Raw genomic sequence first — 26,341 nt, 5'->3', positions numbered from 1 at the left:
GTCTGGGCAAACAGGCCTGAGGGCACACGGGTTTCTGAGGGCCCAAAAGGGGTCTAAAGGGAAAAACAGGTCTAGGGCAAACAGGTCTGAGGGAAAACATTTCTAAGGGGCAAACAGGTCTGGGGGCCCAAACAGGTCTGGGGGCACACAGGTCTGAGGGCACACATTTTGAGGGCAAAAAAGGCCTGGGGGGCAAAAGGTCGGGGGCCCCAAACCCAAGGTTGAGGGCAAAACGGGTCTAAAGGCAAACAGGCCCTGGGGCAAACGAGTCTGAGGGCCAAGTCTAAAGGGCAAAAGGTCTGGGGGAAAAACCGTCTGAGGGAAAAACATTCTAAAGGGAAACAGGCCCTGAGGGCACACAGGTCTGAGGGAAAACAGGCGGGCAAACGTTTTAACCCCCCCCCAAACCCCCCCCCCGGGTGCAGGGGCCCCCCCCCCCCCCGACCCACCCCACCCCCCCCCCCCCCCCCCCAGGTGGGAGGGAAACCCCTCGGGTTTGCCGGGGCCGACACCATTTTTTCTGGGGGAACACAGGTCTGAGGGAAAAACAGGCCTTAGGGCAAACGGGTTTCTGGGGGGCAAACGGGTTTAAAGGGGCAAACAGGTCTGAGGGCACACAGGTCTGAGGGCACACAGGTCTGAGGGCACACATGTCTGAGGGCAAACAGGCCTGAGGGCACACAGGTCTGAGGGCACACAGGTCTGAGGGCAAACAGGTCTGAGGGCAAACAGGTCTGAGGGCAAACGAGTCTGAGGGCAAACAGGTCTGAGGGCAAACAGGTGTGAAGGCAAACAGGTCTGAGGGCAAACGAGTCTGAGGGCACACAGGTCTGAGGGCAAACGAGTCTGAGGGCAAACAGGTCTGAGGGCAAACCAGTCTGAGGGCAAACAGGTCTGAGGACAAACAGGTCTGAGGGCAAACGAGTCTGAGGGCAAACGAGTCTGAGGGCAAACAGGTCTGAGGGCAAACAGGTCTGAGGGCAAACGAGTCTGAGGGCAAACAGGTCTGAGGGCAAACGAGTCTGAGGGCAAACAGGTCTGAGGGCAAACAGGTCTGAGTGCAAACAGGTCTGAGGGCAAACAGGTCTGAGGGCAAACAGGTCTGAGGGCAAACAGGTCTGAGGGCAAACAGGTAATGGGGGTGATGAGCTGAAATGGGAAGTTGTATGATGTAGCTGTAGAGGTTGTTCCTCTTTTATAGATCCTATTCTGCATCAGCATTGGGTTCATTTCTGACTATATTCTCAATTTCAGGAAATAACAGAACAGAAACTAGGTGGAATAGGGGGGGGGGGGGTTACTTTGTTTCTATGACCTAATTTTGTCAGGGATCCAACATAACGTCTAAAAAAGATCAGTGGTTCAGATTCTGATTTAATCGTAATTCCTGTTACGATCATAGTGGAACCAACAGCTGTTCTAACAAAGGATCTATGTTAGCCTGTTAATACTGTTAGCGTGTTACTGCTATTAGCTTATTGTTTGGTCACTTATGCTAGAGCTTTATTATTTGTAATTTCTATCAATGTAGTTTTCTTCTTGTGGTCGGTAGAATATATTTAAATTTTTTTAGAAACCATTTATTTTCATTGTATTCTTTGGAACAGAAGGCAGAGACACCTGTTATTACCATTGATCTCTATTTATTCACTGGATTGCTGATAGCCTGAAAAAACTGCCATCTTGGTACTCCCTGCTCTCACGTAGACGTGCAGTAAAAATGCCTACATGTGCAGCATTTGGCTGCAAAAACAAGCAGTTTTCTGACATTTCACAGGTAATTTTACAGTCAGTGGATGATGGAGTGTAAAACCGCGGGGGGGCTGATGTTAGCATCAGCTGATGTCATCAGTGTGTGCGAGGCTGCTGAAAGCTGCTTCTGACAAACATCACAAACCACTGAGAAGGAGCCGCCAAGAGCAGCAGCATCAGTATCAATGATTCAGACTGGAGGAGATGGTGGACATGGGACTGTTTGCACAACTGAACATGTTTGACATTCAAGCACGAGTGAGCAAACACCATTTTGCTAAGCTAATGCTATGGATATTTCACTATGACTTAAAACTACATGAGCAACTTATATTATTAAATCACTGGATAGTGGATGTATGTGTTTGTGTTTGTGTGCATACACACTTGTATGTAAAGTATATGCTAATTATTACATTCTTGTAACTATTAGCAAAAAGCTAAATATACATTTGATGTTGCCAGTTATTTTGCAAAGTATGTGATTTAGCTTGTGTTGTCATGACCTCAGCGCTGGTGATTGGTTTGACTGCTCATTTCATTCACCTGTGTAGCTCCGCCCAGTTCTCGTTACCTTCATCTGATCCACCCTCTACCAGGCATCAGGGCCAGATTATTCAAGCCTTTGGTCACAGTTCTCCAGCTTATCTGTGTTCTGATTGCCTGATCCTGACCCATTCTGCCTCTGGACCTCTGAGCCCACCTGTTCCTGTTCTGATCTGTTTGCCTGACCTGTCCTCAAACTCCTGCTGGATTCTGCCTGTTTACCGAACCTGGAACCGCTTCCTGACACGACCGGGTTTTCCCTCACTGTTCAAGGAGGATCCGTTTCTAAATAAACGTTGTGAGAAATCCAACTGTCTGTCTGCCTCCAATACTGGATCCAATCTTTCTGAGCAAGACACGTCTAGAAACTGAAGCTCTGTGGAGTTATTAAACTAGGTCATTAATTTAGCTCTAATGTAAATCTATGTCAGATCTATCTACAGACACAGTACAACAGTATATGGCATCATTAATCAATCTGCAAATAATAAATACTAAACGCATTAACAGACCTGTACCTGTAATTAAGTCATCATGTAAAATATTGGAATTATATGTAACATGTAGTCACCATGGGAGCTTCCTACTGGCCAGCTGGCCGCCATCTTGGGCCAACCCTCCTGACTCAGACTAACCCTCATCTATCTGCCAGCAGATTGATCAGCCATCAGGTCCGTTTAGCTCAGCAGGCATCAGAACCACGTCAGCTGGAGGAGACGCCCCAGAGATTCCAGCTCCCCCCCAAACTCAGACATCCTGCTTTATTCAGCAGCTGAACCAGAACCGACCCGTTTTATTCCTCTAAGCATCGGCGCCACTAACAAGCTCAGCTAGGCTGGAGTTCTCAGAGTTCTGATGGGTCCACAGTCCAGCTCAGCGCCGCGCAGCCGGCATCAACTGAGCCGCGCTGGTATCTCTGGTCCAAAAGGTCGGCTTCGATCGGTCCACATGGAATCCAGGTTCATTTGGACCAGAGCCCGTTCTGTTCTTCAGCCTCATAGCCTTTCAGAGACACGATGGGGGCCAGAACCCGGGCCTGAAAAACAGAACCTAAAGCCAGAGCCTTGTATGGACACAGACTGACCCGATCCGTAGCCTAACAGGCCTCCAACAGAACCAGGACAACAAGCAGAACCAAGCCTGAGGTTCAGAACAGAACCAATGACCTCTTTATTAGACAAACCCACTGATGGTCCAACTGGGCATCAGAACCGAGAACAATCAGAACCTTCTGATCGTCTCAGAACTTCAGGCAGGTTCCAGAGAAAAACAGGCTCCTCTGTCAGAACAACTACATGTTTGGGCCTGAGGGGAACCTAGAGAACAATCCAGTCGGGCCAGTTTCCCTCCAACCGGGTCGCTCCGAGTCGTCATGTTGTGTAAACAGTCTGCGGTTCTGCTCAGGAAAATATCTGCTGAACCAGAACCTCAGAGGAGGAAGTTCTAGGAAAAGCAGAACTGATCCTTCTGATCCACAGACAGAAACCAGAACCAGGTTCACATGACGGCAGCAGAGTGGGTTCCAATGGAAGGCCCGCCACATCAGAACCGACTGCTGGACCAGGTGGAGGTTCTGTTGGATAACGGTGAAGGTTTGACTGGTTCTGGACCTCAGCCTGACCCAGTAGAACCGACTATCAGCAGCTTGCTTTGGCTGCAGGATGATTGCGGTATCTTCCAGATCATCATCTCCTTCGGTTCTGGGCCCGTATCAGCCGGTTCTGACTCAGCGTGACGTTGTTCAGGCTTCGCTTATCAGCATCAAGGCCAGCAGCGACTGCAGACACAGCAACACAAGGACTTCTGCCGGGACCACAGAGAGCACCAAGAACCTTGAAGAAACCTGTCAGAACTGGACCGGGTCAGACCGGCCGACCCGTTCTAGCTCCAGGGTCCAAACTCAACCCGCTCTGATCCGAAAAACCTCAGAGACGGCTCCACAGGGAACTCCTCTAGCTGCTCAGCATCTACCGGACGGTTCTGAGCCCGGCCCGGTACCACAGCCTGAAACCACCGAACACGGCTCTCCAGAACCTGATCCGATCTTTGGGGCTCAGACTCAGAACAGATGAAGGATTCCCTGCTGGACTTTGACTAGGCCGTTTGGACACGTCCACGGAGTCTCTGGATGTTCAGGGAGGTTTTCGCTGCAGCCCATATCACCATACTGCCACCACCTTGCTCACCATGCAGGGTTTCCTTTGCCACATGTGGGCCAAAACTTCCTGCTGAGGTTTTATTGGACCAGAACTCAGAACCACCTCTCTGTGTCTGGATCAGAACCTAACAGAACCTGCTGCTTGGCAGTGAGTCGGGTCAGGCTCTCAGAACCTGGAGGAAGGTTCTGTCAGCCATAAGAACCGGACCTCTGGTTCTAAGTCAGCACAGAATGGAAACTTCATGCAGAACCCAGAGCAGAGGAACCGATGAGAACCGGGTCCTTCTTTAGAACCACAGCTTATTCCTGAAGCTGCTAAAAGAACCTGGACCTGGAGGATCAGAACCGGACCTGAAAGCTGGTTCTGCAGGGTCCGGTACTCACTCGTTCTCCAGCAGGGTCATGCAGACCACCTCCCGGACCCCCGGGTTGTTGGCCTTCTCGCAGCAGCAGCTCTGCAGGCTCCACGTCGCCAGACGCACCACCGGCTTCCCGTCCCGCAGCGCGAGCGGCGGCTCCCCGCTGGGCCGAACCGAGCCGATGTGCGTCGGGCCGCCGGGAGGAAGGTCCGGCTCCTCGCTCCGCAGGCTGAAGGAGGTGGGGCTCTGCTGGGTGTTGGTGGACGGCGTCCTGGAGCGCTCCACGTACACCTGGAAGCGGATCCGGTCCAACAGGGAGCTGCTGACGTGTTGGACCTTCACCAGGTCCTCGATGCTCCGGAACGGGCCGTGCTCCGCCCGGTAGGCCAAGATGTTCCGGACGATCTTCTCCGTCAGGCCGCGGACGCTCCGCAGCTGCGCCGCGGTGGCCGTGTTGACGTTGATCCCGGTACCGGACGGATGCTCCGGCTCTCTGCGCAGCGAGGAGGGTGAATGCTGGGAGGAGCTGCTCCTGGAGGAGACGCAGATCTCCGGCTTGATGGCCTCCAGCTTGGCGGCTCCGATCCCGCTGACCAGAGCCAGGTCCTCCACCTTCCTGAAGCCGCCGATACAGTCCCGGTACTCCACGATGTTCTGGGCCACGGCCCGGTTCACCCCCGGCAGCGTCATCAGCTCCTCCTCGGTGGCGGCGTTGATGTTCAGCCGATCGTGGTTCACGGAGATGTTGCTGAAGTTGCAGGCTGCGCTGAATTTACGTTTCCCGCAGCTCAGGTCTGCGGGGTCCCGCGGGATGGAGCGGTGACAGCCCAGAGCCCCCCCCATGGTTCCGGACGGTCACCGGCTAACGGGTCAGAAGGACAGCAGAGAGTCCAGAGAGCTGCTACATGCTGGAGGCGGACGGACTGCGCGTCCTGACGCACCGATCAGCTGCAAACTACGCAGAGCGCGCGCTCAACTTCACTCTGTCACACACACACACACACACACACGCACGCACGCACACACACGCACGCACACACACACACACACACTCCTCTGACAGCCTCTGAATCCCTCCGCGTCACTCCGGTCCCGCCCTGATCCAGATCCAGCCTCTCTCTGGTTCTGATCTCTTCTTTGGGTGAGACTTTTATTTTGAAGGCAGGTTTTTTTCCTCAGGAGGCGTGACGTGTTTATATCATGTATTCAAATGTTCTGCATCTAGATCTGACTTAGAGGCCAGCAATCATCTGCAGGTTAACAGGACGCTGTTCTGCTCTGCGGTTCAGGCTCATCCAGCTGGAAATGGGATCCTGCTGTGAGGCTATTAGCAGTCAATATCTTACCTGCTGGTCAGTCTTTGTAGCTGCAACCTCTAAGGGCCAATCAGAGAGCAGGTCTCAGTTTCCTCCTATATTGATGTAATTCCTTTAGGGGGCTAACATTAGCTGTCTTGCTATCACCATGCTAACATTAGCCACTTGCTATCACCACACTAACAATAAGCCCTCTTGCTTTTACCATGCTAACATTAGCCCGGTTTGCTATTACCATGCTAACATTAGCCCGGTTTGGTGTAACCATGCTAACATTAGCCTACTTTACTCTAATCATGCTAACATTAACCCAACTTGCTATTACCATGCTAACAGACTGCTTTGCTATCACAATGCTAACATTAGCCTACCTTGCTATTACCATGCTAACATTAGCCTGCTTTGCTGTCATGTGAACATTAGCCTGTCTTGCTAGTACCATGCTAACATTAGCCCGCTTTGGTGTCATCATGCTAACATTAGCCTGCTTTACTGTGATCATACTAACATTAGCCAACCTTGCTATCACCATGCTACATTAGCCCGCTTTGGTGTCATCCTGCTAACATCAGCCCAACATGCTATTACCATGCTAACATTAGCCTGCTTTGCTATCACCATGCTAACATTAGCCTGCTTTGGTGTCATCCTGCTAACATCAGCCCACCTGGCTATCCTCATGCTAGCATTAGCCCACCTTGCTATCACCATGCTAACATTAGCCCGCTTTGGTATCATCATGCTAAAATTAGCCTGCTTTACTGTGATCATGCTAACATTAACCCACCTTGCTATCACCATGTTACATTAGCCTGCTTTGGTGTCATCCTGCTAACATCAGCCCACCAGGCTATCCTCATGTTAGCATTAGCCTGCGTTACTATCTTGACTCTTGTCTCTTTCGGCTAGTCAGGGACTCACCTGCAGGCGGTCGCTAAGGGTTTCTGCATGTGCCTGAGACCGTGAATCGGTAATAAACCAACCAAGACTAAATGCTAATGTTGCTAAAGCTACATACACATGAATGTACAGGTCAGATTCTCATACCCTTGAAGAACAAAGGAGGTTTATAAAAGTTTATTTCCTAAAAATAACATGACTTTAAAACGGTTAGATGGATTATGTCAGTAAAATACCTGGTTATATGTCTCTAATCTGAGCGAAGGGACCATAGATCTGATAAATGTTTGGACCCAGATACAGCGATCTAACGGATACACGGATGGAAGCTTGAGGTCTTTAAGGTGTCTCTGTGGCACCCAATGAAGCCCACATCATTACCATGCCACCACCGTGCTGGCCTCTCAGCTGCGGTCGGTTTCTCCCTGCAGTCGTTCCACGTTAGAAGGAATTAGTTCTCTGTGTTTTGCTGTTTTCATCTTCATGCAGATGCAGCTTTGCAAACGGCGGCTCTGCATCCGTTTTCCCTGCTGAGAGAAGAGTTAGCATGAAGAGGCCTGCTGCTGGCTCTGAAGGGGCCGTTTTCGGCTCCAAGGTCTCAGATGCAGCAGTTTAAAGAATGCAGCGTTAAAAAGAGTGACCTTTAAATGCTCTACAGCAATACATTCATACATTTACTACTACTACTACTCTCAGGGAGTTTTCACTGGTCTGTATGAGTAAAGTAAAAGATCTGAGTGAACAGAGGAAAAAAGGAGTTTCATTTGAACCCAGATAGTTTTCTTCATGTCCAAACGTCCTGAAGACAAACAGTTGAACCAATCAGGGTTGATCAGTGGTTTCTCTTACTGCAATGAGGGTAAACAGCCTGTTGGGTTCAGAGGTTCTGGTCACGTCTGTCAGTAAACAGCAGGCAGGTCATCAGGGAGCGTTAAACTGATAAACGTCGGCAAACTGACACACGATCAACCTCCACTGGTTGTGACCTTTGTCTCCATAGACGGGGGGTGGGGGGGGGCTTCGGGCTGGAGGGAAGAACTCCCCCCTCCCTGCAGGCTTCAGTCTAGAGAAATCTAACATCATCTAACAGCTGAAGATGAAGCGTTAGCAGCAGAGCTAGCAACAAAGCGCCACCATTAGACACATTTCGCTCTTAACATTTAGCCGCTGACTGGATGCGCTACGATGACAGGATGGATCATCGATGATATTCACCGTTACATCGTGCTGCTCAAAAAAAGCTTTTTCCATGTTTTAGTCAGACGAGCAGATACATCTTTCAGGCCCAAACCCATGAGATGAGGCCTCCCGCAGGAGTCCCTCTCAGCGCTTCAGTCAGAGCTGCAGGATGTTTACCCTCAGCGTCCAGACTGCAAATGAAGCGCGCATGCGCCGGGATTGACGGCGCAAATTGATCACAATAATTAAAATAGCCTGCGCTTTGTAAAGCGAAAAAAGTCGTAACATGCAACTTTTGTAAAAACAAATGAACATGGCACGGAAGCACCACTGTTATGACGCAGCACCTGAAAAGAAACATGTTGGAGCCTTCGATGGCAGTGAAGAGAGCTGATCAGCAGGGTGAGCGGCCATGTTTGTTTGGTTTTAAAGTGGGGAAACGTAACGTTAGTTTCTCAGGTAGCTCATCTGATGCTTTCCTTACCTTGTTAGTAGGTTACAGACAGTGATAAGGTTGGCTACTTATTTTACTTTTAATTTCATTTGAATTAGCTTAAGCAGCGTTTATATTTACTTTATAAATAAATTAACTTGCAAATTATGAGGGCAAGGCTTTTAAAGTTTAAATCTTCTGGCAAAGATAAAGTAAAGAAGATCCTGCAATTTATGGAAGTAAAGCAGAATAAAATCCAGCAAGATCAGTAATATGTCAATTAATTATCTGCCACATTCCCATGTAAATATCTGTCTTTGGAGGATGTGTTTTTTAGCACCCCTAGTTCTCTCATTTTTATTCCAAATACAATTTATAATTTGAATCACAGGGCTATTTTTATCTCTATGGTTCAGTATTTTCTCAAGTAGCAACTTTAACTGCTATACTTTCCTGTCTTAAAAGGCAGAACTCTTCTAGTCTAAAAAACCTCATTTGTTGAAATGGGGGGGCCTGTTGTTTGAACCCCTTAGGGGCTTTAAAAACAAAAATGTCTTTTTTTGCGCTTTATGAAACAAAGTACCCTATATTTTGTGGATGTACAGCTACATTTCTCATGTAAGTTTGCGTAGTTTTAACACAAACATTTATTTTTCATATTGCACCAGTACAGTTAATGAGCAACCTGTACTTGTGTGCTTGTTTGTTCTGTCTAAAATGTTTATTTTGGAATAAAGAGGTTAATATAAAAAATATTTTTTTTCCTATTCATCGATTAATCGAAAAAATAATCGGCCGATTCATCGAATTTTAAAATAATCGTTAGTTGCGGCCCTAATATAAACCCTATTGGGAGCGTTTAGGTTGATCAGCTGTAGGTCCATCAGCCCCCACCCTGAGAACATCCCCACCCTGAGAGAGCCCCCACGCTTAGAGCGTCTCCACCCTTAGAGCTCCCCCAACCTAAGAGCACCCCCACCCTGAGAGCTCCCCCATCCTGAGAGCGCCCCACCCTGAGAGCTCCCCCATCCTGAGAGCGTCTCCACCCTTAGAGCGCCCCACCCTTAGAGCGCCCCCACCCTGAGAGCTCCCCCACCCTGAGAGTGCCCCCCACCCTTAGAACGCCCCCACCCTGAGAGCTCCCCCATCCTGAGAGCGCCCCACCCTGAGAGCTCCCCCACCCTTAGAGCGTCTCCACCCTTAGAGCTCCCCCAACCTAAGAGCACCCCCACCCTGAGAGCTCCCCCATCCTGAGAGCGTCTCCACCCTTAGAGCGCCCCACCCTTAGAGCGCCCCCACCCTGAGAGCTCCCCCACCCTGAGAGTGCCCCCCACCCTTAGAACGCCCCCACCCTGAGAGCGCCCCACCCTGAGAGCGCCCCCACCCTGAGAGTGCCCCCCACCCTTAGAACGCCCCCACCCTTAGAGCTCCCCCACCCTGAGAGCTCCCCCATCCTTAGAGCGCCCCACCCTTAGAGCGCCCCCACCCTTAGAGCTCCCCCACCCTGAGAGCGCCCCACCCTGAGAGCGCCCCCACCCTGAGAGTGCCCCCCACCCTTAGAACGCCCCCACCCTTAGAGCTCCCCCACCCTGAGAGCTCCCCCATCCTGAGAGCGCCCCACCCTGAGAGCTCCTCCACCCTTAGAGCACCCCCACCCTTAGAGCGCCCCCACCCTTAGAGCTCCCCCACCCTGAGAGCGCCCCACCCTGAGAGCGCCCCCACCCTGAGAGCTCCCCCATCCTGAGAGCGCCCCACCCTTAGAGCGCCCCCACCCTTAGAGCGCCCCCACCCTGAGAGTGCCCCCCACCCTTAGGGCGCCCCCACCAACTTTTATCACAAAGTTACACCCTTGATGATGCTAAAAAACAAACACCTGCAAAGAAAAAAAATGCTGCAAGTAAGAAAAACAACTACTAGGGGGAGACATCACCCATTCAAATGGGTTCAAACCATACATATAACTATGAATTAAGGAATATGGACCAGATCTGTTACATTTGATATTAACTGCATTCTCGCCTGGAGGATATTTGGATCATCCATCAAAAGGTATTAAATCGTTAAGGACACTTCAGATAAATCGGGAATCCATCAGACGTCTACGTGATCAGAGCTGTCTGAATAGCACTACAGAGAGGAAGCAGGATGCTTCCTTTTCTAGTTCATTTAGCATAGGGACCTTCTATGCACCGCATTGGCGCTGTTTGGTTTCCCACAATCCTCCGAAATTCTTTGTTTATTCCCCGTTTTCTGTTTGTCGTGCTAATGTTCCCACCTGCGTATGTTTGGGTTTTCTAAAAAAGCGCTTCAGACGTTCATTACAGTTGAAGGACTTTAGTTTATTTTAACTTCTTTTCTAGCAGCTAATCTAATGTGACTAAGCTTTACTGAGACTAAAAGCCGTCCAGATTTGGTTCCTGCCCTGGATAAAGCTCTGACTGTTGAAAGGTAAAAAAAAACGGGAGCTACAACAATCAGATCTATCTGCGCTCCTGATTTATGTCTTTAGTAAGGGTCCGGTCCGATATGAGTTGGTGAGGATCGACTCCCCCTGGTGGCCTGGAGCCCCTCTGCTATTGCACATTATCTTAACTTACAGCTGTTTTTGCTCCTTGAAGTATTTTGTTTATGTGTTTTTGCATCATTTATGTTTTTGAAGCAGTTTTTTTTTTGTGTGTCTGCACTTTGAACTCATTTTTGTCCTTGCTGTACTTTTTTTTATTTGCATCACATTTATGTGCGTTTACACCTCTTGGTCGGTGAAACGCAGAGAATCCAGTATGGTCTGATTCCCACGATAAAAGGCCAGTTTAAGACAGTATTAGCACTACTTCTGTCATCTGTATGAACATACAAATTCTGCCTCGGCTCTTTGTTTACCTTATCAAATGAGTGGAACATGCAACACTGGAGACTTGCTGTGGATGCTAGCAGACACTTGGTACAGTCCGTCAGCTGGTTGGGAAAGGATAGACCTGTCCTGTTTCCAGGCAGGGGCCCCTCTGGACCTCAGCCCATTATGTAACATGGACTCAGATCAGACCGCTTTAACAAACTCAGTAAAAAAAATGAAATCAATCCAGAATCGGTTCTAGCTCTACGGTCACTGCCACCGCTGGGATCTCTCTATGCTCGGTACCAGGTTCTGGTTCTGCTTTGCTTCTGTGACCTTTTGGATCAGAACCAGAGAACATTATGCTAGTAGCCATTTTTTATTTTCTATGTATGCAGGAGCCCCGACATCCAATCTCTGCTTCATACGGAGGATGAAATAGTAAACTAAAGGAATCCTAAGATCACCTTCTAACAAGCTTCAGCTGAAATGTTAAACAGGAAATGACAACATTTATCCTCCATGTTATCAAACATATCTAGATATTGTACATCTACAGCAACAGACTGTTTTATTCAGGGTAGGGCTTCACTGGGGTCACTGACGCCAACCCCATACCGTCATTGGCTAACATGTCTGCACCTGATGGACGCCAGGCACAGACTGACCAATCAGCTACAGGGGGACCAAAATCAGACGGCATGTGTGACCTTCTGCAAATAGAAACTGTGGGTCCAAAGGGCTCCGCTTTATTTAAACAAGGAAAAAATAGAGATCACATTTACAGGTGTTCATGAAGGAGCATTTGACCACAGCTGGAGCTGCTCGCTCTATCAACTGCATGCGAGATAAAGGTACTTTGATCACAGCTAAACCAAACAGTCTGATAAACCTCACGCTGGTGAAGGTTCTCAGCAATCCCCATTGAGGTGAATCCACAGAAAACAAAACAGAAAAACTCAAAATGAGGCAAACGGAGATTTTTAACCTCGCCATTTAGGTCTGAGGTTTATTGAAACTTTTGAACCTAAAACTTTGACCTAAATACTTTATTTTTGACACTAAATCCATTTCTCGTTGTTCATCTGTCTTCTCTCAGGGTTAACTTTGAGCAGAACCACATTAAAGGAGCTCTGAGAACCGATGAACAAGGCAGCAAGGAAAGCTGGAAAACAAACAGCTGAGGAGAACAAAGGAAGCAACAAAGACAAACATCTGGTACAGTCAGACGAGTTTCCTCATTAAAACCACATCCTGGTTCATTACAGACCTCCCTGAGCACTTGGAGGGTGCTTCATTCTAAAATACTGAAACTTTCACTCAGTAACTCCCCCGTTAAAGAGCCACAGATGTACTTGAAAATATTGACTTATTCTGTTTGTCCTGTTAACTCCACCCTCAGAGCTAATAATGATTTATACCACCTAGCGTGACATCATCAAAGACCACAACAAACACCCCATCATTTCCACATGGACTGCAGGCGCTTCCGTGGAAACCTCCCGTGTTTATCTTTGGCCCTGCAGGTTCTCCCTAACAAAGTGAGGAAAGTTTCAATGAGCTTTAATATCCAGGTCTTCATGGAAAACCTGAGCGCGCCTCATCTGGTCTGACGGCTAGAAGGACGTTGGTTCACTGGGTCAGAGGTTGCTCAGCAGGACTAGCCTGGTTTTGGTTAAAGTTCAGACTCAGATAAGACCGGTTCAGGGACTGTTTAAATCTGCTGGGAGGAAGTGCTGCCACCTGCTGGACAAACTCAGAATGTCTTCCTTTTAGGACGTCAGAAGAAGGAACTTTGGGTTCTTTGGGAATTGGTACCGTTAGGCTTCAGGAACAGAGAGGATTCTGGGAGCATCAACACGATGTACTGCTGTGCACGGTAGGTGAACAGTCATGCTCAGGGGTATGACTTGGTGCTGTATTAAAGGAGGATTCTGGTATATTTTAAGTAGGCCTGACTGCATCTGGTCCCCTCCAGCTTAATGTGTCGCTTCAATCTTTGCTTCATGAAGACAAATAACTTAAATGGAACAAGATCCTCGGTTTTCCTGTGAATATCGTTAAAAGATCTCGAATCATCCGGGTAACATAGAGCATGAAGATTATTTATCAACGTCAAGAAATTGAAATCGGAAAAATTTAGAGCTGTCTAGAGCTGTTCCTTTAATTCCAACAAAATATTCAACTCTTTCTAAAAGAATATTCTGATCAACTGTATCAAATGCAGCACTGAGATCCAACAGGACGAGCACAGATACAAGTCCATTATCTGAGGCCATGAGAATATCATTAGTGACTTTCACCAGAGCTGTTTCAGTGCTATGATGAGCTCTAAAGCCAGACTGAAACTCTTCAAAAAGTTCACTATGGTGGAAGTGATCGCACACTTGATTTTAGATAAGAAAGGAAGATTGGATATAGGTCTATAATTGACCAAGTCATCTGGGTCAAGAGACGGTTTCTTAAGCAGAGGTTTAATTACAGCAACCTTAAAAGCTTTAGGTACATATCCCTGTAACAGAGATAGATTAATCACATCTAGAATGGAGGAGGAGATCAAAGGGAATACCTCCTTAAATAACCTGGTTGGAACTGGATCTAACATCCAAGTTGAAGGCTTAGATGAAGACAATAATTTTGCTAATTCAGAAAGTTCAACTGGATCAAAGCAGTCTAAACCCGGTTCAGATTCCATGACTACCTCAGATGCTGCCCCCCCTCCAGAGACAAACCAATTGTGGATAGAAGAGTGCTAATGATCTTATTTTAATAAGATCAATCTTATTTATAAAGAATCCCATAAAATCATTGCTGCTAAGAGCAGGTGGAATGGACGGTTCAACAGAGCTATGGCTCTGGGTGAGTTTGGCCACTGGATTAAAAAGAAATCTAGGATTATTCTTATTCTCCTCTATTAATGAGGAGAAGTATGCTGCTCTTGCTTTACAAAGGGTCCTCTTATACAGCAGTTAACTATTTTTCCAGACTAGGAAGGACTCCCGCAGGCCTGTGGAGCGATATTTTCTCTCCAGTTTCCTAGCATTTTGCTTCAAAGTACGCAGCTCTGCATTAAACCAAGGAGCAGGCTTTCTATTTTTAACGGTTTTCATTTTCAAAGGAGCTGCGTTGTCTAAGGCAGTACGCAGAGAACTAGCAACCCCATCAGGATGAGAATGTGTGGGACCGTTCACATTTCAAACAAAGCCAATAGCTTATATTTCTCTGCCAGTTCTGAGTCAGCAGAGTTTGAACCATTTTTTACACAAAGCTTAATGTAATCAGCTCCCAGCGAGGAACAACAAAGATCGTCTATTTTCAGGAGCGTTTGATGTTTTTCCATTTCTGTGTCTGACTTATAATCAGGATGCTTAATTTTTCCATCACAGTTTTATTATGTGACTTTATACATTAAAACATTACAAAAAATAGATGCAGTCCAACCAACGTTTCCTGCTAAATAATCTTTAAAAATCTTTTTTTTTTTTTTTTTTTTGGGAAAATATTCCTGACAAAAATGAGCAGAAGCCTAAAATGTCCCGGTCTGGGTGTTGGTGTGAAACGATCCCGAAGCAGAAGAAAAGAGAGTGAAGGGCGACTAGACGCCTTTTTGGTATCAGAAACACATTAAATAAGCATAGATCCAGAGCACACAGAATGAGTCTTATTTAAGATTAAATTCAGAGCTGGAGCAGCGCTGCCCCCCTGGCTTCCACTTGATGGTGGTACGGTTAGATGGTTGTGGGGGGGGGACACCGACAGCAGATCATTACGAGTCCAGAGAACTTAAAAAATCTTCTTCTTCTTCCCCTTTTCCATGGTCCTGAAAAACAAGAGAGAAGAAGAGTTAGACGTGGATCACACTCATCCTCAGTCAGCTCAGGCTGCAACTTTAAAACCAGGAAGTCTACCTCACACTGCTGAAGCATCTCCGCCCTGTGAGGGACGGAGGAGCAGCAGAGCTCCATCAGCACCACCCACAGCTACCTCCACCAGTAAAGGGATCCTTTGGGAGTCCAGTCTACACCAGTACTGTCATTTTCAGTGTTTACAGCTGAGCAGCGGCTCAGCAATGCCTCTGGTGCCTCATTAGAGACGGCCAGTTCATCGATGCATGAAATAACTTCTGAATGCTGGTCACCCCAAGCTGCACCACCTCCTGAACAACGCTAAAAATGTCTGGGTGAAGCTCAGTGCGACTCGCTGCTGCGGCAGGATAACCAGGCCGTAACCCTCTGGAGGAGCAGGCCCAGCTCCTGCTCAGGTGAAGCAGACCAAAGCTGCTTTCAGAACCAGACTGAGGTTTCATTTTCTCTGAGTCACAGAGGAAACCTCAGGTGAAAGAAGGAGGAACACTGAATAAAGCTGCCAACTCCCTAAAAACAAAAGGACCCCTCATGTTGGTGCTAGCTGACCTCATTGCCTTCACCCCTCTTTGGAAATATGAATTTTCTTTTTCAGTGAAATTGTTATTTTTTTAACTCTTTGACTCAAATCTGCATAGAATTAGATGCATATTTGTAACATGAACACATGGAAAACAAATTATTATCCAGCAATTCACTTTAATGATCATAATAGTAAGACAAGTAAACGTATTCTTAAACATAAGCCTGTCCTGCTTAACTTCAAAATGTTAAAATGAATATAAATCAATAAATAAATAGTGCACATTTTTGGTGCAACACCAAACTTGTGCAAACTATTTTCCGCTTGTATTTCCTCTGAGCTCTTGCAGCAGAGAGGAGCTGTTTGTCTTTGAGTGCTGCAGAGTAAAGGTCAATTTATGCTTCTGACGCATCGCCTCTGCAACCGTCAAAGCTGTCTCTGTGCGTGACCCCCCCCCCCCCCCCCGCGCAGACGCTCTGCATCTGTCGTCGCACATCTAAAAATATCCTGACTATACATCGGAAGGTCGAAAACCCGTGCAGACCTCAAGCAGAAGTGCGCAGACAAAAAACAGCTGTGATTGGTCCTTGGTTTGCCTTTCCAGCTGTCTGTGTGGTCGTCCTTCCTGATTCGCTGCCGGGGCGTCATTTTAAATACTGAGGAACAACGACAATGGACAACTACGACGAAAGGTTAATCGGTCTATTTGCCAACTCTATTAACGGAACCTGTTCCTCTTCCATGTCTAGCAACTCTAGATCTATCTCCATGACCGTTAGGGATGGGAATCAAAAACCGGTTCCTGTTCAGAACCGCTTCAGAGTTCCAATTCCATGGCACCGTTTGGCAGCTCGCTTAATGGTTCCAGGCAGCCCAGCGCTGGGCAGCACGACTAACGTCACGTTTTTTACGCATGTTACGCACACGGCATTCAGTAAGCAAGTACGACAGGACCAGGCGTAAGTCTAGAAATGCAAAACAAAAAAAAATGGTGTCCCATCGGGTAAAGCGATCAAACGTATGGCTTCATTTTACGGAAGAGAAAGATGGCAACAAGGCGCTTTGCAATCGTTGTAAAGTAGCTATAACATCCGCGGGAGGAAATACATCCAGCATGCAGAAACATCTGCGCACACATCATGGCATTCATTTTAACGAATGTCGTGTTTTTGATGCTTCCAGACAGAAGCTAAAGTTACGACCAGCATGGAAGGAAACTCTGGTGGTTAGTAGCTAGTTTCTATCACTGGCTGAGCTTAATGTGGTTCCTGGGAAATCAGAGGACATTTCTGGAAATAAACCAGTTTCCTTCCTCTCTTTGGGTTTATTAAACATGCTACCAAGTTGCTCCGCAGTTCAGGGAGCGAGAGAAAGGTGACGCTCAATTATTTAAATCAGGGGGAGAGGAGTTTATTTACCGTAATTGTACCGTAATGCGTTTTCATTAACGGATGCCTTCTCCATTAGATCTAGATGACTGTGAGGAGACGGGTAGCCTGGCTGGATCAGAGGCTGCAGCTCCCGTTCACTGCCTTCTGTTTTCACCGAGGCAGGCAGAGATAGAATGTCCCAGGAGAAGGTAGACGCATGTCACCGTGAACTTACCAAGTTCATTGTTTCACAGAATCGACATGAGGATCGGAATCATGAAATCTTATCATTTCCCAGCCCTAGTGACCGTGATATCTTGCAGACGCACCATGGTTGTTTTGGAAGATACACGCTCCCACCGGCGCCGAAGAAAAACAAGTCCCTTCATGTCTGCTAGCCATTAGCTCCACTGTCTTCATAAACCCGTCAGTTTAAGGAGCTAAAATAGTCTCCAAACAAATTATTCTCTCAGCAATGATCACAGGTTAAGAATCAGTTATTTTAACGGTTATTGTTTCTTATTTTAGCAAATCATTATTTGGCCAAATAATGATTTATTCACCTCCTGGTTTACCATTGAATTAGTTTGAATGTTCACATTTTGGACAAAGAACACAGGAGGTTTGAGAGGGGCGTGAAGGAAGCCATCTATGTTAAGAAAGAAACAGCAACCTTAAACAGAAGAACAGAAGACCTCACCTATTCATCCAGGCCAACTATTCCCTCTAACGCCCCACCTTTCAGAGACATAGACAGGTATGGGGCATTGCAGGGTAACAAAGAAGCTAAATGACCCCCATTCCAAAGGGGGGGACCCGTTCATCCGTTTCTATTTGCATGTTTTCTAAACTAAAACCAGGCTTTGTTGGGCTGCTGGATAAAACCTGGAACTAAACGCTATTTCTGACATTTTGGATTGAAAAAGCTTCATGGATGGAAGAGAAACGTCTTCAAACTTGGAAACAAAGTCCAGTGGATTGATTGGAACTTTTTTTTTTTATTGAATCTGTTTGAAAACATTCCAAACACTCTAAATGAGTTAAAAGCTAATTTGATCACATCCCAAATTCTTTCAGATAAGCTTTGGTTCTCAAACCTAAATTCAGGCTAAACTGTGACATCACTGAATCATCTCATTTATTATGGCCATGTTTTTCCTTCTTCTTTGTTCATAGCAGTTTAAAGTTTGGTTGAGTTTCACTAGTTTAAAGTCGCAGGAAGCGGCTGTTCCAACCATTCCAACCATTTCTGAATTCTCCCGAGTGGTCGATTATCAAGGGGGCGGGATCATTGTGGTTGAAGGTTCGCAAGCATGTTTGGTTGTGGCTGGTTTGTGGGAAGCATCTTGCTAACCAGTTAGCAACTTAGTGCTAGCAGGTTCCCAATGGGAAATTCCACTGGGACCAAGTAGAACTAAATTGGTGACTTAGAAACGACGCTGTCAAGGAACGCTATGGACTTCGGAAACCTGTAAGAGGAGGAGAGTTTAGTGTCGGAGGTCGTGGATGAGTCTCCTCCGTCATCCATTTTTTATTTAGAGGAGGAAAGCGGGGACGAAGATGTTGTGGAAGAGGACGCCAGGGCGGCAGAAGCTTGGTTTGGTGTAGAAGGCTTCCAGCCATACATGTTTGAGCCCTTGCCTCGCAACGCTGCCAGTTCTGTTAGCTCTACGCCTGCTGAAGACACAGACGTCCATCCCCGTGAACACTGGGACGCAACTCAATGGGAAAGGAAAGGATTCTGGTTTCAACCGCTGCGTATATTAGCTGAGACATATGAATCAAGATGCTATGGGCCGGATTTATCAAGATCCAATTTTGCGTGCAGTAATTTGCGCTCGCAAACTGGAATTTTGCGCGAGGGGCTGAACCATGGTTTGCGGGTGATTTAACAAGAGTCATTACGTAACTGGTGGCAGGTGCAAAACTGTTGGAGACGCCCTATTTAAATGATGGTTTTGCGCGTTTTGTAGTTTGCGGCAAAGTAGTTTGTAGTCTGTACTAACTAGTGCATTAAGAAATGTAAATCTTACAGTGACCCCAACAAAAAAAAATAAATAAATATTTATTATTTATTTATATATATATATATATATATATATATATATATATATATATATATATATATATATATATATATATATATAAATTGGCAACCTTTATTCCCTAAGGTGGTATGTGCTGCAAACAAAAAAAAACAGGTGTTTTGTATTGGGCTGTGACTGTGGATGAGATTACGCGTATGCATCCCCGCAGTATTTGGCACGTTGCTCCACAGGCGCAGGGGGAGAACCCCGACCCTGTCGACCAGCACTTCTGAAAAAACGAGATTGGGAGATCCCAGCTCTCGCTGCAATCGTACGCTGGAATGACCCAGATGCAAAAAAGTCCAATGTTGCAAGGAGTTTAGTGATATCTGGTATTGCGTGGGTCCTCCTTGTGGCTGGCTCCAAATCCATTGAGTTCCCCCAACAGCTCCAAAATGGCAATGCTGGATAAACTAAATGTTTTGATGATCGTTTCCTCGTTCATTCCAAAAATATTCACACGGAGTGAAAAAATGCGTTTTCTGCGTCTCCTTGCTTCATTTCCATGTCTCCTTCTTGCGACAATAACCGCTGCCATGTGTGCGCAATTACGCATACAGACCATTTGCACCTTCTTTTGAAACGTGTTAAATATAGAGTCAGATACCGTTAGCAAAATTGCGTTCAGGTTTAATAAATCACTTTGCCAGTGCTAAATTAATATATTTACATGTTCTCCTCCCACAAGACGCACTTTTGCGTGTAAACGCCCCATATTGCATATTCATTGCAGAAAAAGTACTAAATGGATAAGAGGCGCTATTTAGCACGTTTTAAAGACCAAATCCTTTTAGCACGCTGTTGATAGATCAGTTTGTACATTTTTTAGCGTGCGCAGTGAAATAGCTCACGTTTTTATACACGCAAACCTTTGATAGATCCGGCCCAAAGACCGAAAACATTTGATTGACAGATGACCATTGATATATGATTGGCTGAATTTAGGTGTTCAGGCTGACGTAGAACTAACTGGCCTGCAGAAGATAACGAAAGAAACACAGATTTTAAGACAGGATTTTTTTTTTTTATAGAAATTTTCTAAATTTTGGGACAATATTGTCTGATAAAGAGAACATTTAGATACATGTTTAAGCCAAAATGATTTGACATTTAAATATGATTTCCCTCCCACTTTAAGTCAAGAATTTTTAACCAAATATGTTTAACTTGGAGCTATGAGGCTAGGACGCCGTCTTTCTCCCTCCAGCCCTATAGGTGGCGCTATGCTGCCTTAAGTTTGCCGACATGCAGAAGGAAGGAGAGTTTTTTATCTAGAAGGACCAACTTTCCAACGTTACAGTAAAACGATGGACTCTGATCCAGAGAACATTGAAGGCCGTTAAAAATAATGACAACATGTTCGTGATTTTAATTCAACCTTTCCCTGTAAACAAATTAGATTTAGATTTTTGCTAATTTCACATAATTAAATAAAGAATAAATTGATACTGATTTAGCTTCCTGCCATGAGGCAGCAGCCGCCTCTCCGGGAGCTTCAGCCTCCATCTTGACGGCCATTCGATGGAAGGACAGCAGGAATAAAGAGGCCGCTCTGCCGGCGGTGGACCGCGCTGCTGAGGGGGGGGAAAGTCGCTGACTATTACGTCACCACTGTGCTTTAATTGTCACTCTGTTGCATTTTTTGAGTTTTTAACTCAAGAGTAAAAGTGAAATCTGAATCTATTTTTCTTCATTCAGCAGTGAGCCGTTTTCTGCTGCGTTGGGCGGAGCTGATGATGGAGCGAACTGGTCCATGCTGATGTTTCTGGTCCTTTCCATTAGACCAGGCAGCCATTTTTCATTTTAACTACTTAAACTGACGCACAGAAAGATCTTCATGCATGAGCTTTAGTTTCCGTAGATGCGACCCTGGTTCTTAAAGCCAATAACAGCTGAGAAAAAGCTTCCCTGAGAACAGCTGCAGGGAGGATGGAGCGCACAGAGCCACTCCATGAAAACCAGCAGCCTGAGGTAAGCGTTACCTGGAGAGCTCCAGCTTCTGCTGCTCCAGAATCCTCTGCTGAAGCTCCCAGGTGGACTTCTCCTCCTCATACTGACGCCGTTTCTCCTCCAGCTCCTTATACTGAGCCTCCAGGTTCTTCTTCATTTGCTCATGGCGCTTCTGGAGCTGCAGAGAAAACAGGATCCATCCTGAGGTCTGCTGAGAAGGTTCTGGTGGATTCACCACCACCGTCTCCACGCTGAGCCTACCTCAACCTCAGAGTCTTTGAGCTTCTGGAGCTTCTCTTTGACCTTCATTTCAAACACCTGCTCCATTTCCTGCTCCATCTTCTTCATCTTGGCCACGTGTTCCCGCCGCTCCTCCTCCATCTGAGCCAGAGGACTCCTGCAGACATGGAGAAAGGTTCACACACACACAGCGGCTGCAGGAGCCTGCTGGCATCCCAGAGGAAGCAGAGCATGAAGAACCAGAGGAGGAGGAAAAGCCCGTCGCTGGGGGCCGTCTGTAGCAGAAGGCTTCCAGGGACGGCTGGAACAGAAGCTGCAGCGGTTTAACAGCCTGGAGCTCAGCAGAGATCAGAGAAGGTCTGATTGGTCCACAGGAGCAGTGGCTTTAGCGCCGATCTGATCTCCTTCTGATCTTCAGCAGGATCAGATTAATTCTGACGCCCATTAGAGAAACAGAAGCGTTCCCTGAAATCTGGAAGGTTTGGAAAACACGAGTTCCTTAGAAGGACCTGCTGGACTCCAAAATCATCCTCCTCCTAAATATTTGCCTCCCTCCACCACTGATAGCTGCTAACAGTCGTTAGCTTAGTGGGTTCCAAATACTATCTCTCTCATCCAGAGGACTTGGCTCTAATTGGCCCAATGAGCGTCAGGCGCTACTTCCTGGTTCTCCAGCTGGACCACAGGCTACACCTGGATCCTCTGACACCTTCTGCTTCTAGTGTTTGTAAAACAGAGCGGCGAGGAACATTCCTGTTTTTAGCTTTAGTTGGTAAGAGATGGACAGAGTGAAAGCAGAGCAGCTGAAACCAAAGCATGAAGCAACAGGTGGGGGAGGGGCTGTAGTGAGGTGAACACTTACATGTCGTCAGGTGTGTCAGGTCTAAAACAGAGACAGAAAGAAAGGCACAAACACTTAGCATGCTGCCGTCATCCATGCATTAGCTGGTGATGGGTGGGGTGTGTGTGGGGGGGGGGGGGGTTTAGTGGCGGGTCAGACCAGCGCTCCACTGGACGCCTGAGACCTAAAGACCTCGGCTCCACGCAGCCTCACTCACTTGGTCAGCTGGTTCTTGCTGTTGTTGTTGTCCACGCCGTTGTAGGTGACGGCAGCCAGCTTCCTGCTGCGGTAGTTCTCATAGTGGACGTTGTTGGTCACGTCCTTCAGGTCCTGCATGTGGGTTCTAGAAAACAGAGGAGAATGGAGCCGGTTAGCCTCAGGTGGGGGGGTGGAGGAGGATGAGGAGGATGAAGAGGAGGAGGAGCCTCTGTCAGGTCATCCGGTCAAAGAAGCCGCTACTCACCGTATCAGCATGTTACGCAGGATGGTAAAGTCACAGTGATCTCCATTTTCAACTGCAGGAGAGACACATGGTGGAAAGGAGGTTAACTATGGGGGGGGGGGGGGGGGGTGGGGGGGGGCATAACTGAACAATAATTCAATAAACATGGAGCAGCAGCAGCTCAGAGGACAGCCCGCCTCCTGCTGCAGTACCACAGCCCGCCACAGGGTGCCGCCACAGTCTCTGCAGTCCTCTGAGCTTCCTCTGTGGTGCAGAAACATGTTTGGTATTCCAGAACTTCCCAGCTGCCCCGCGGGCCCGGGACCGGCCCAGCTCAGCCCTCCCCCCCAGCAGCTGCCTGGGTTATCTGTTCAGGGACTCGGGTTCTGCTGATCCGGGTGGATCTGATCCGCTGCTCTAGAGGCTGCAGATGTTCGTCTCCCCGCAGACTGACAGCAGCTTCCTGTGTCACGTCAAACATTTCCTGAAGCAGTGACACCTGCAGCTTCTCACCGCTCCCTGCTTCAGCTCAACCAGGCTTTCATTCTGGTACCTTCAGAAGCACCTCTATCATCAATCTGTCTGGACATTTTTCTAGAATGCAAACTAAGAGGAACCCTGAAGGCCCTGCTATGGTTTAGATCCAAACATCAAAGCCTCTTTAGTTCAGTAACAGGTAGGAACCATCAGGGCTGGCTTTCTCACCTTCAGCCACGCCCCAGGGGTACTGCCTCCCACGGACCCGCTTCCCGTTGACCTCGATGATGGTGTTGCTACCGACCACAGCTAGCGGCAGACGGTCCTGCAGAGGGAGGAGAACCGTTAGATAGACGCAGCAGAAAGATCAGCTGAGGATCGACGGATGGAGGGAGGAGCAGACCTTGATCCTTCTGATCATCTTCATCTCCTCCTCGTCATCAGTCTCTGGGAAATCGTAGATTTTGATTTTATGGTCATGGATCTCCTTCATGATCTGCGTGGGACACAGAGGAGCAGGAGAGACGGTGAGATGAGCTCCATGTGGGACAAACGTCCAGAAACATCGACGCTCCCCCTGGGTGGGGTGAGGACGCTGCTCCCAAACCCACACAGGCTCATCACCAGACAGAACCAAGGGGGCAAACGCTCTGCAAATACATAAACCAAACCCTGGATCATCTCCCCCTAGTGGTCTGGAGCCTTTCCAGTCTGCAGCTTTTCTCCCCTTTCAGCTGGTTTTGTTAACTGCTGCACCTCGTCTTTCTCTGCCTTCTAGGAAAGCATCATTTCCACCGTATGAGAAGAATTAATCCTGATCAGATTTAAATCATCTGCTGTGCAGCATCATTTAAGAGTTTGCTCACCTTATCTTTGTCTTGGTGCTACTTTTTGTATTTTCAGCACATTTGCACCCATTAGCCACCTTATAGCAGGAGGATCCCTGCCTGAAGGCTGTGAGTTTAACACACATTACAGACGGTCCTGCTGAGCCCGCCAGTCTAGATGGACAGCATGTGTGTGTGTGTGCGCACACTATCTGGGCATCAGACCTTATAACTGAACCTCACCTATGATAACCCTAGTTAGACTCTGGTAACGGTCAGGGTTAGTTAGACTCTGGTAATGGTCAGGGTTAGTTAGACTCTGGTAACGGTCAGGGTTAGTTAGACTCTGGTAATGGTCAGGGTTAGTTAGACTCTGGTAACGGTCAGGGTTAGTTAGACTCTGGTAATGGTCAGGGTTAGTTAGACTCTGGTAACGGTCAGGGTTAGTTAGACTCTGGTAACGGTCAGGGTTAGTTAGACTCTGGTAATGGTCAGGGTTAGTTAGACTCTGGTAATGGTCAGGGTTAGTTAGACTCTGGTAATGGTCAGGGTTAGTTAGACTCTGGTAACGGTCAGGGTTAGTTAGACTCTGGTAATGGTCAGGGTTAGTTAGACTCTGGTAACGGTCAGGGTTAGTTAGACTCTGGTAACGGTCAGGGTTAGTTAGACTCTGGTAATGGTCAGGGTTAGTTAGACTCTGGTATTGGTCTGGGTTAGTTAGACTCTGGCAATAGTCTGGGTTAGTTAGGCTCTGGTAACGGTCAGGGTTAGTTAGACTCTGGTAACGGTCAGGGTTAGTTAGACTCTGGTAACGGTCAGGGTTAGTTAGACTCTGGTAATGGTTAGGGTTAGTTAGACTCTGGTAACGGTCAGGGTTAGTTAGACTCTGGTAATGGTCTGGGTTAGTTAGACTCTGGTAACAGTCTGGGTTAGTTAGACTCTGGTAACGGTCAGGGTTAGTTAGACTCTGGTAATGGTCAGGGTTAGTTAGACTCTGGTAATAGTCTGGTTTAGTTAGGCTCTGGTAATAGTCTGGGTTAGTTAGGCTCTGGTAATGGTCAGGGTTAGTTAGACTCTGGTAATAGTCTGGGTTAGTTAGGCTCTGGTAACGGTCAGGGTTAGTTAGACTCTGGTAATGGTCAGGGTTAGTTAGACTCTGGTATTGGTCAGGGTTAGTTAGACTCTGGTATTGGTCAGGGTTAGTTAGACTCTGGTAACGGTCAGGGTTAGTTAGACTCTGGTAACGGTCAGGGTTAGTTAGACTCTGGTAATGGTCAGGGTTAGTTAGACTCTGGTAACGGTCAGGGTTAGTTAGACTCTGGTAACGGTCAGGGTTAGTTAGACTCTGGTAACGGTCAGGGTTAGTTAGACTCTGGTAATGGTCAGGGTTAGTTAGACTCTGGTAATGGTCAGGGTTAGTTAGACTCTGGTATTGGTCTGGGTTAGTTAGACTCTGGCAATAGTCTGGGTTAGTTAGGCTCTGGTAACGGTCAGGGTTAGTTAGACTCGTAACGGTCAGGGTTAGTTAGACTCTGGTAACGGTCAGGGTTAGTTAGACTCTGGTAATGGTCAGGGTTAGTTAGACTCTGGTAATGGTCAGGGTTAGTTAGACTCTGGTATTGGTCTGGGTTAGTTAGACTCTGGCAATAGTCTGGGTTAGTTAGGCTCTGGTAACGGTCAGGGTTAGTTAGACTCTGGTAACGGTCAGGGTTAGTTAGACTCTGGTAACGGTCAGGGTTAGTTAGACTCTGGTAATAGTTAGGGTTAGTTAGACTCTGGTAACGGTCAGGGTTAGTTAGACTCTGGTAATGGTCTGGGTTAGTTAGACTCTGGTAATGGTCTGGGTTAGTTAGACTCTGGTAATGGTCAGGGTTAGTTAGACTCTGGTAACGGTCAGGGTTAGTTAGGCTCTGGTAATGGTCAGGGTTAGTTAGACTCTGGTAATGGTCTGGGTTAGTTAGACTCTGGTAATGGTCTGGGTTAGTTAGACTCTGGCAACGGTCAGGGTTAGTTAGACTCTGGTAACGGTCAGGGTTAGTTAGGCTCTGGTAACGGTCAGGGTTAGTTAGACTCTGGTAATGGTCTGGGTTAGTTAGACTCTGGTAATGGTCTGGGTTAGTTAGACTCTGGTAACGGTCTGGGTTAGTTAGACTCTGGTAACGGTCAGGGTTAGTTAGACTCTGGTAATGGTCAGGGTTAGTTAGACTCTGGTAATAGTTAGGGTTAGTTAGACTCTGGTAATAGT

General features: G+C 47.3%; 2 protein-coding genes across 3 annotated transcripts in view; both read right to left on the bottom strand.

Annotated features, from left to right (window-relative positions):
* The window catches only part of eepd1 (endonuclease/exonuclease/phosphatase family domain containing 1), a 29,068-nt gene extending 23,242 nt beyond the window's left edge, over nucleotides 1-5,826 (bottom strand). The window contains exon 1 of the mRNA XM_038298608.1: nucleotides 4,841-5,826. Coding sequence (XP_038154536.1) covers nucleotides 4,841-5,658 — 818 coding nt within the window. The 5' untranslated portion in view covers nucleotides 5,659-5,826. The remainder of the gene's footprint in view (nucleotides 1-4,840) is intronic.
* Nucleotides 5,827-14,911: 9,085 nt separating this feature from the next.
* Nucleotides 14,912-26,341, bottom strand: part of LOC119792131 (septin-7-like) — a 44,147-nt gene continuing 32,717 nt past the window's right edge. Inside the window, exons 8-15 of one of the 2 annotated variants that reach the window (XM_038298618.1) lie at nucleotides 23,673-23,765; nucleotides 23,498-23,594; nucleotides 22,814-22,865; nucleotides 22,568-22,693; nucleotides 22,372-22,392; nucleotides 21,531-21,666; nucleotides 21,302-21,447; nucleotides 14,912-15,296 (exon numbers count right to left, since the gene is read on the bottom strand). In XM_038298618.1, the coding sequence (XP_038154546.1) occupies nucleotides 15,260-15,296; nucleotides 21,302-21,447; nucleotides 21,531-21,666; nucleotides 22,372-22,392; nucleotides 22,568-22,693; nucleotides 22,814-22,865; nucleotides 23,498-23,594; nucleotides 23,673-23,765 (708 nt within the window). In that variant the 3' untranslated portion in view covers nucleotides 14,912-15,259. The remainder of the gene's footprint in view (nucleotides 15,297-21,301; nucleotides 21,448-21,530; nucleotides 21,667-22,371; nucleotides 22,393-22,567; nucleotides 22,694-22,813; nucleotides 22,866-23,497; nucleotides 23,595-23,672; nucleotides 23,766-26,341) is intronic. The other variant, XM_038298625.1, reaches the window with a different exon arrangement.

This window comes from Cyprinodon tularosa, unplaced genomic scaffold (genome assembly GCF_016077235.1).
Source record: "Cyprinodon tularosa strain WSP-4 unplaced genomic scaffold, ASM1607723v1 ctg1110, whole genome shotgun sequence".
Classification (NCBI taxonomy): domain Eukaryota; kingdom Metazoa; phylum Chordata; class Actinopteri; order Cyprinodontiformes; family Cyprinodontidae; genus Cyprinodon; species Cyprinodon tularosa.
Note: the sequence above shows the minus strand (reverse complement) of the source record. Positions and strands in the feature narration are given on the sequence as shown.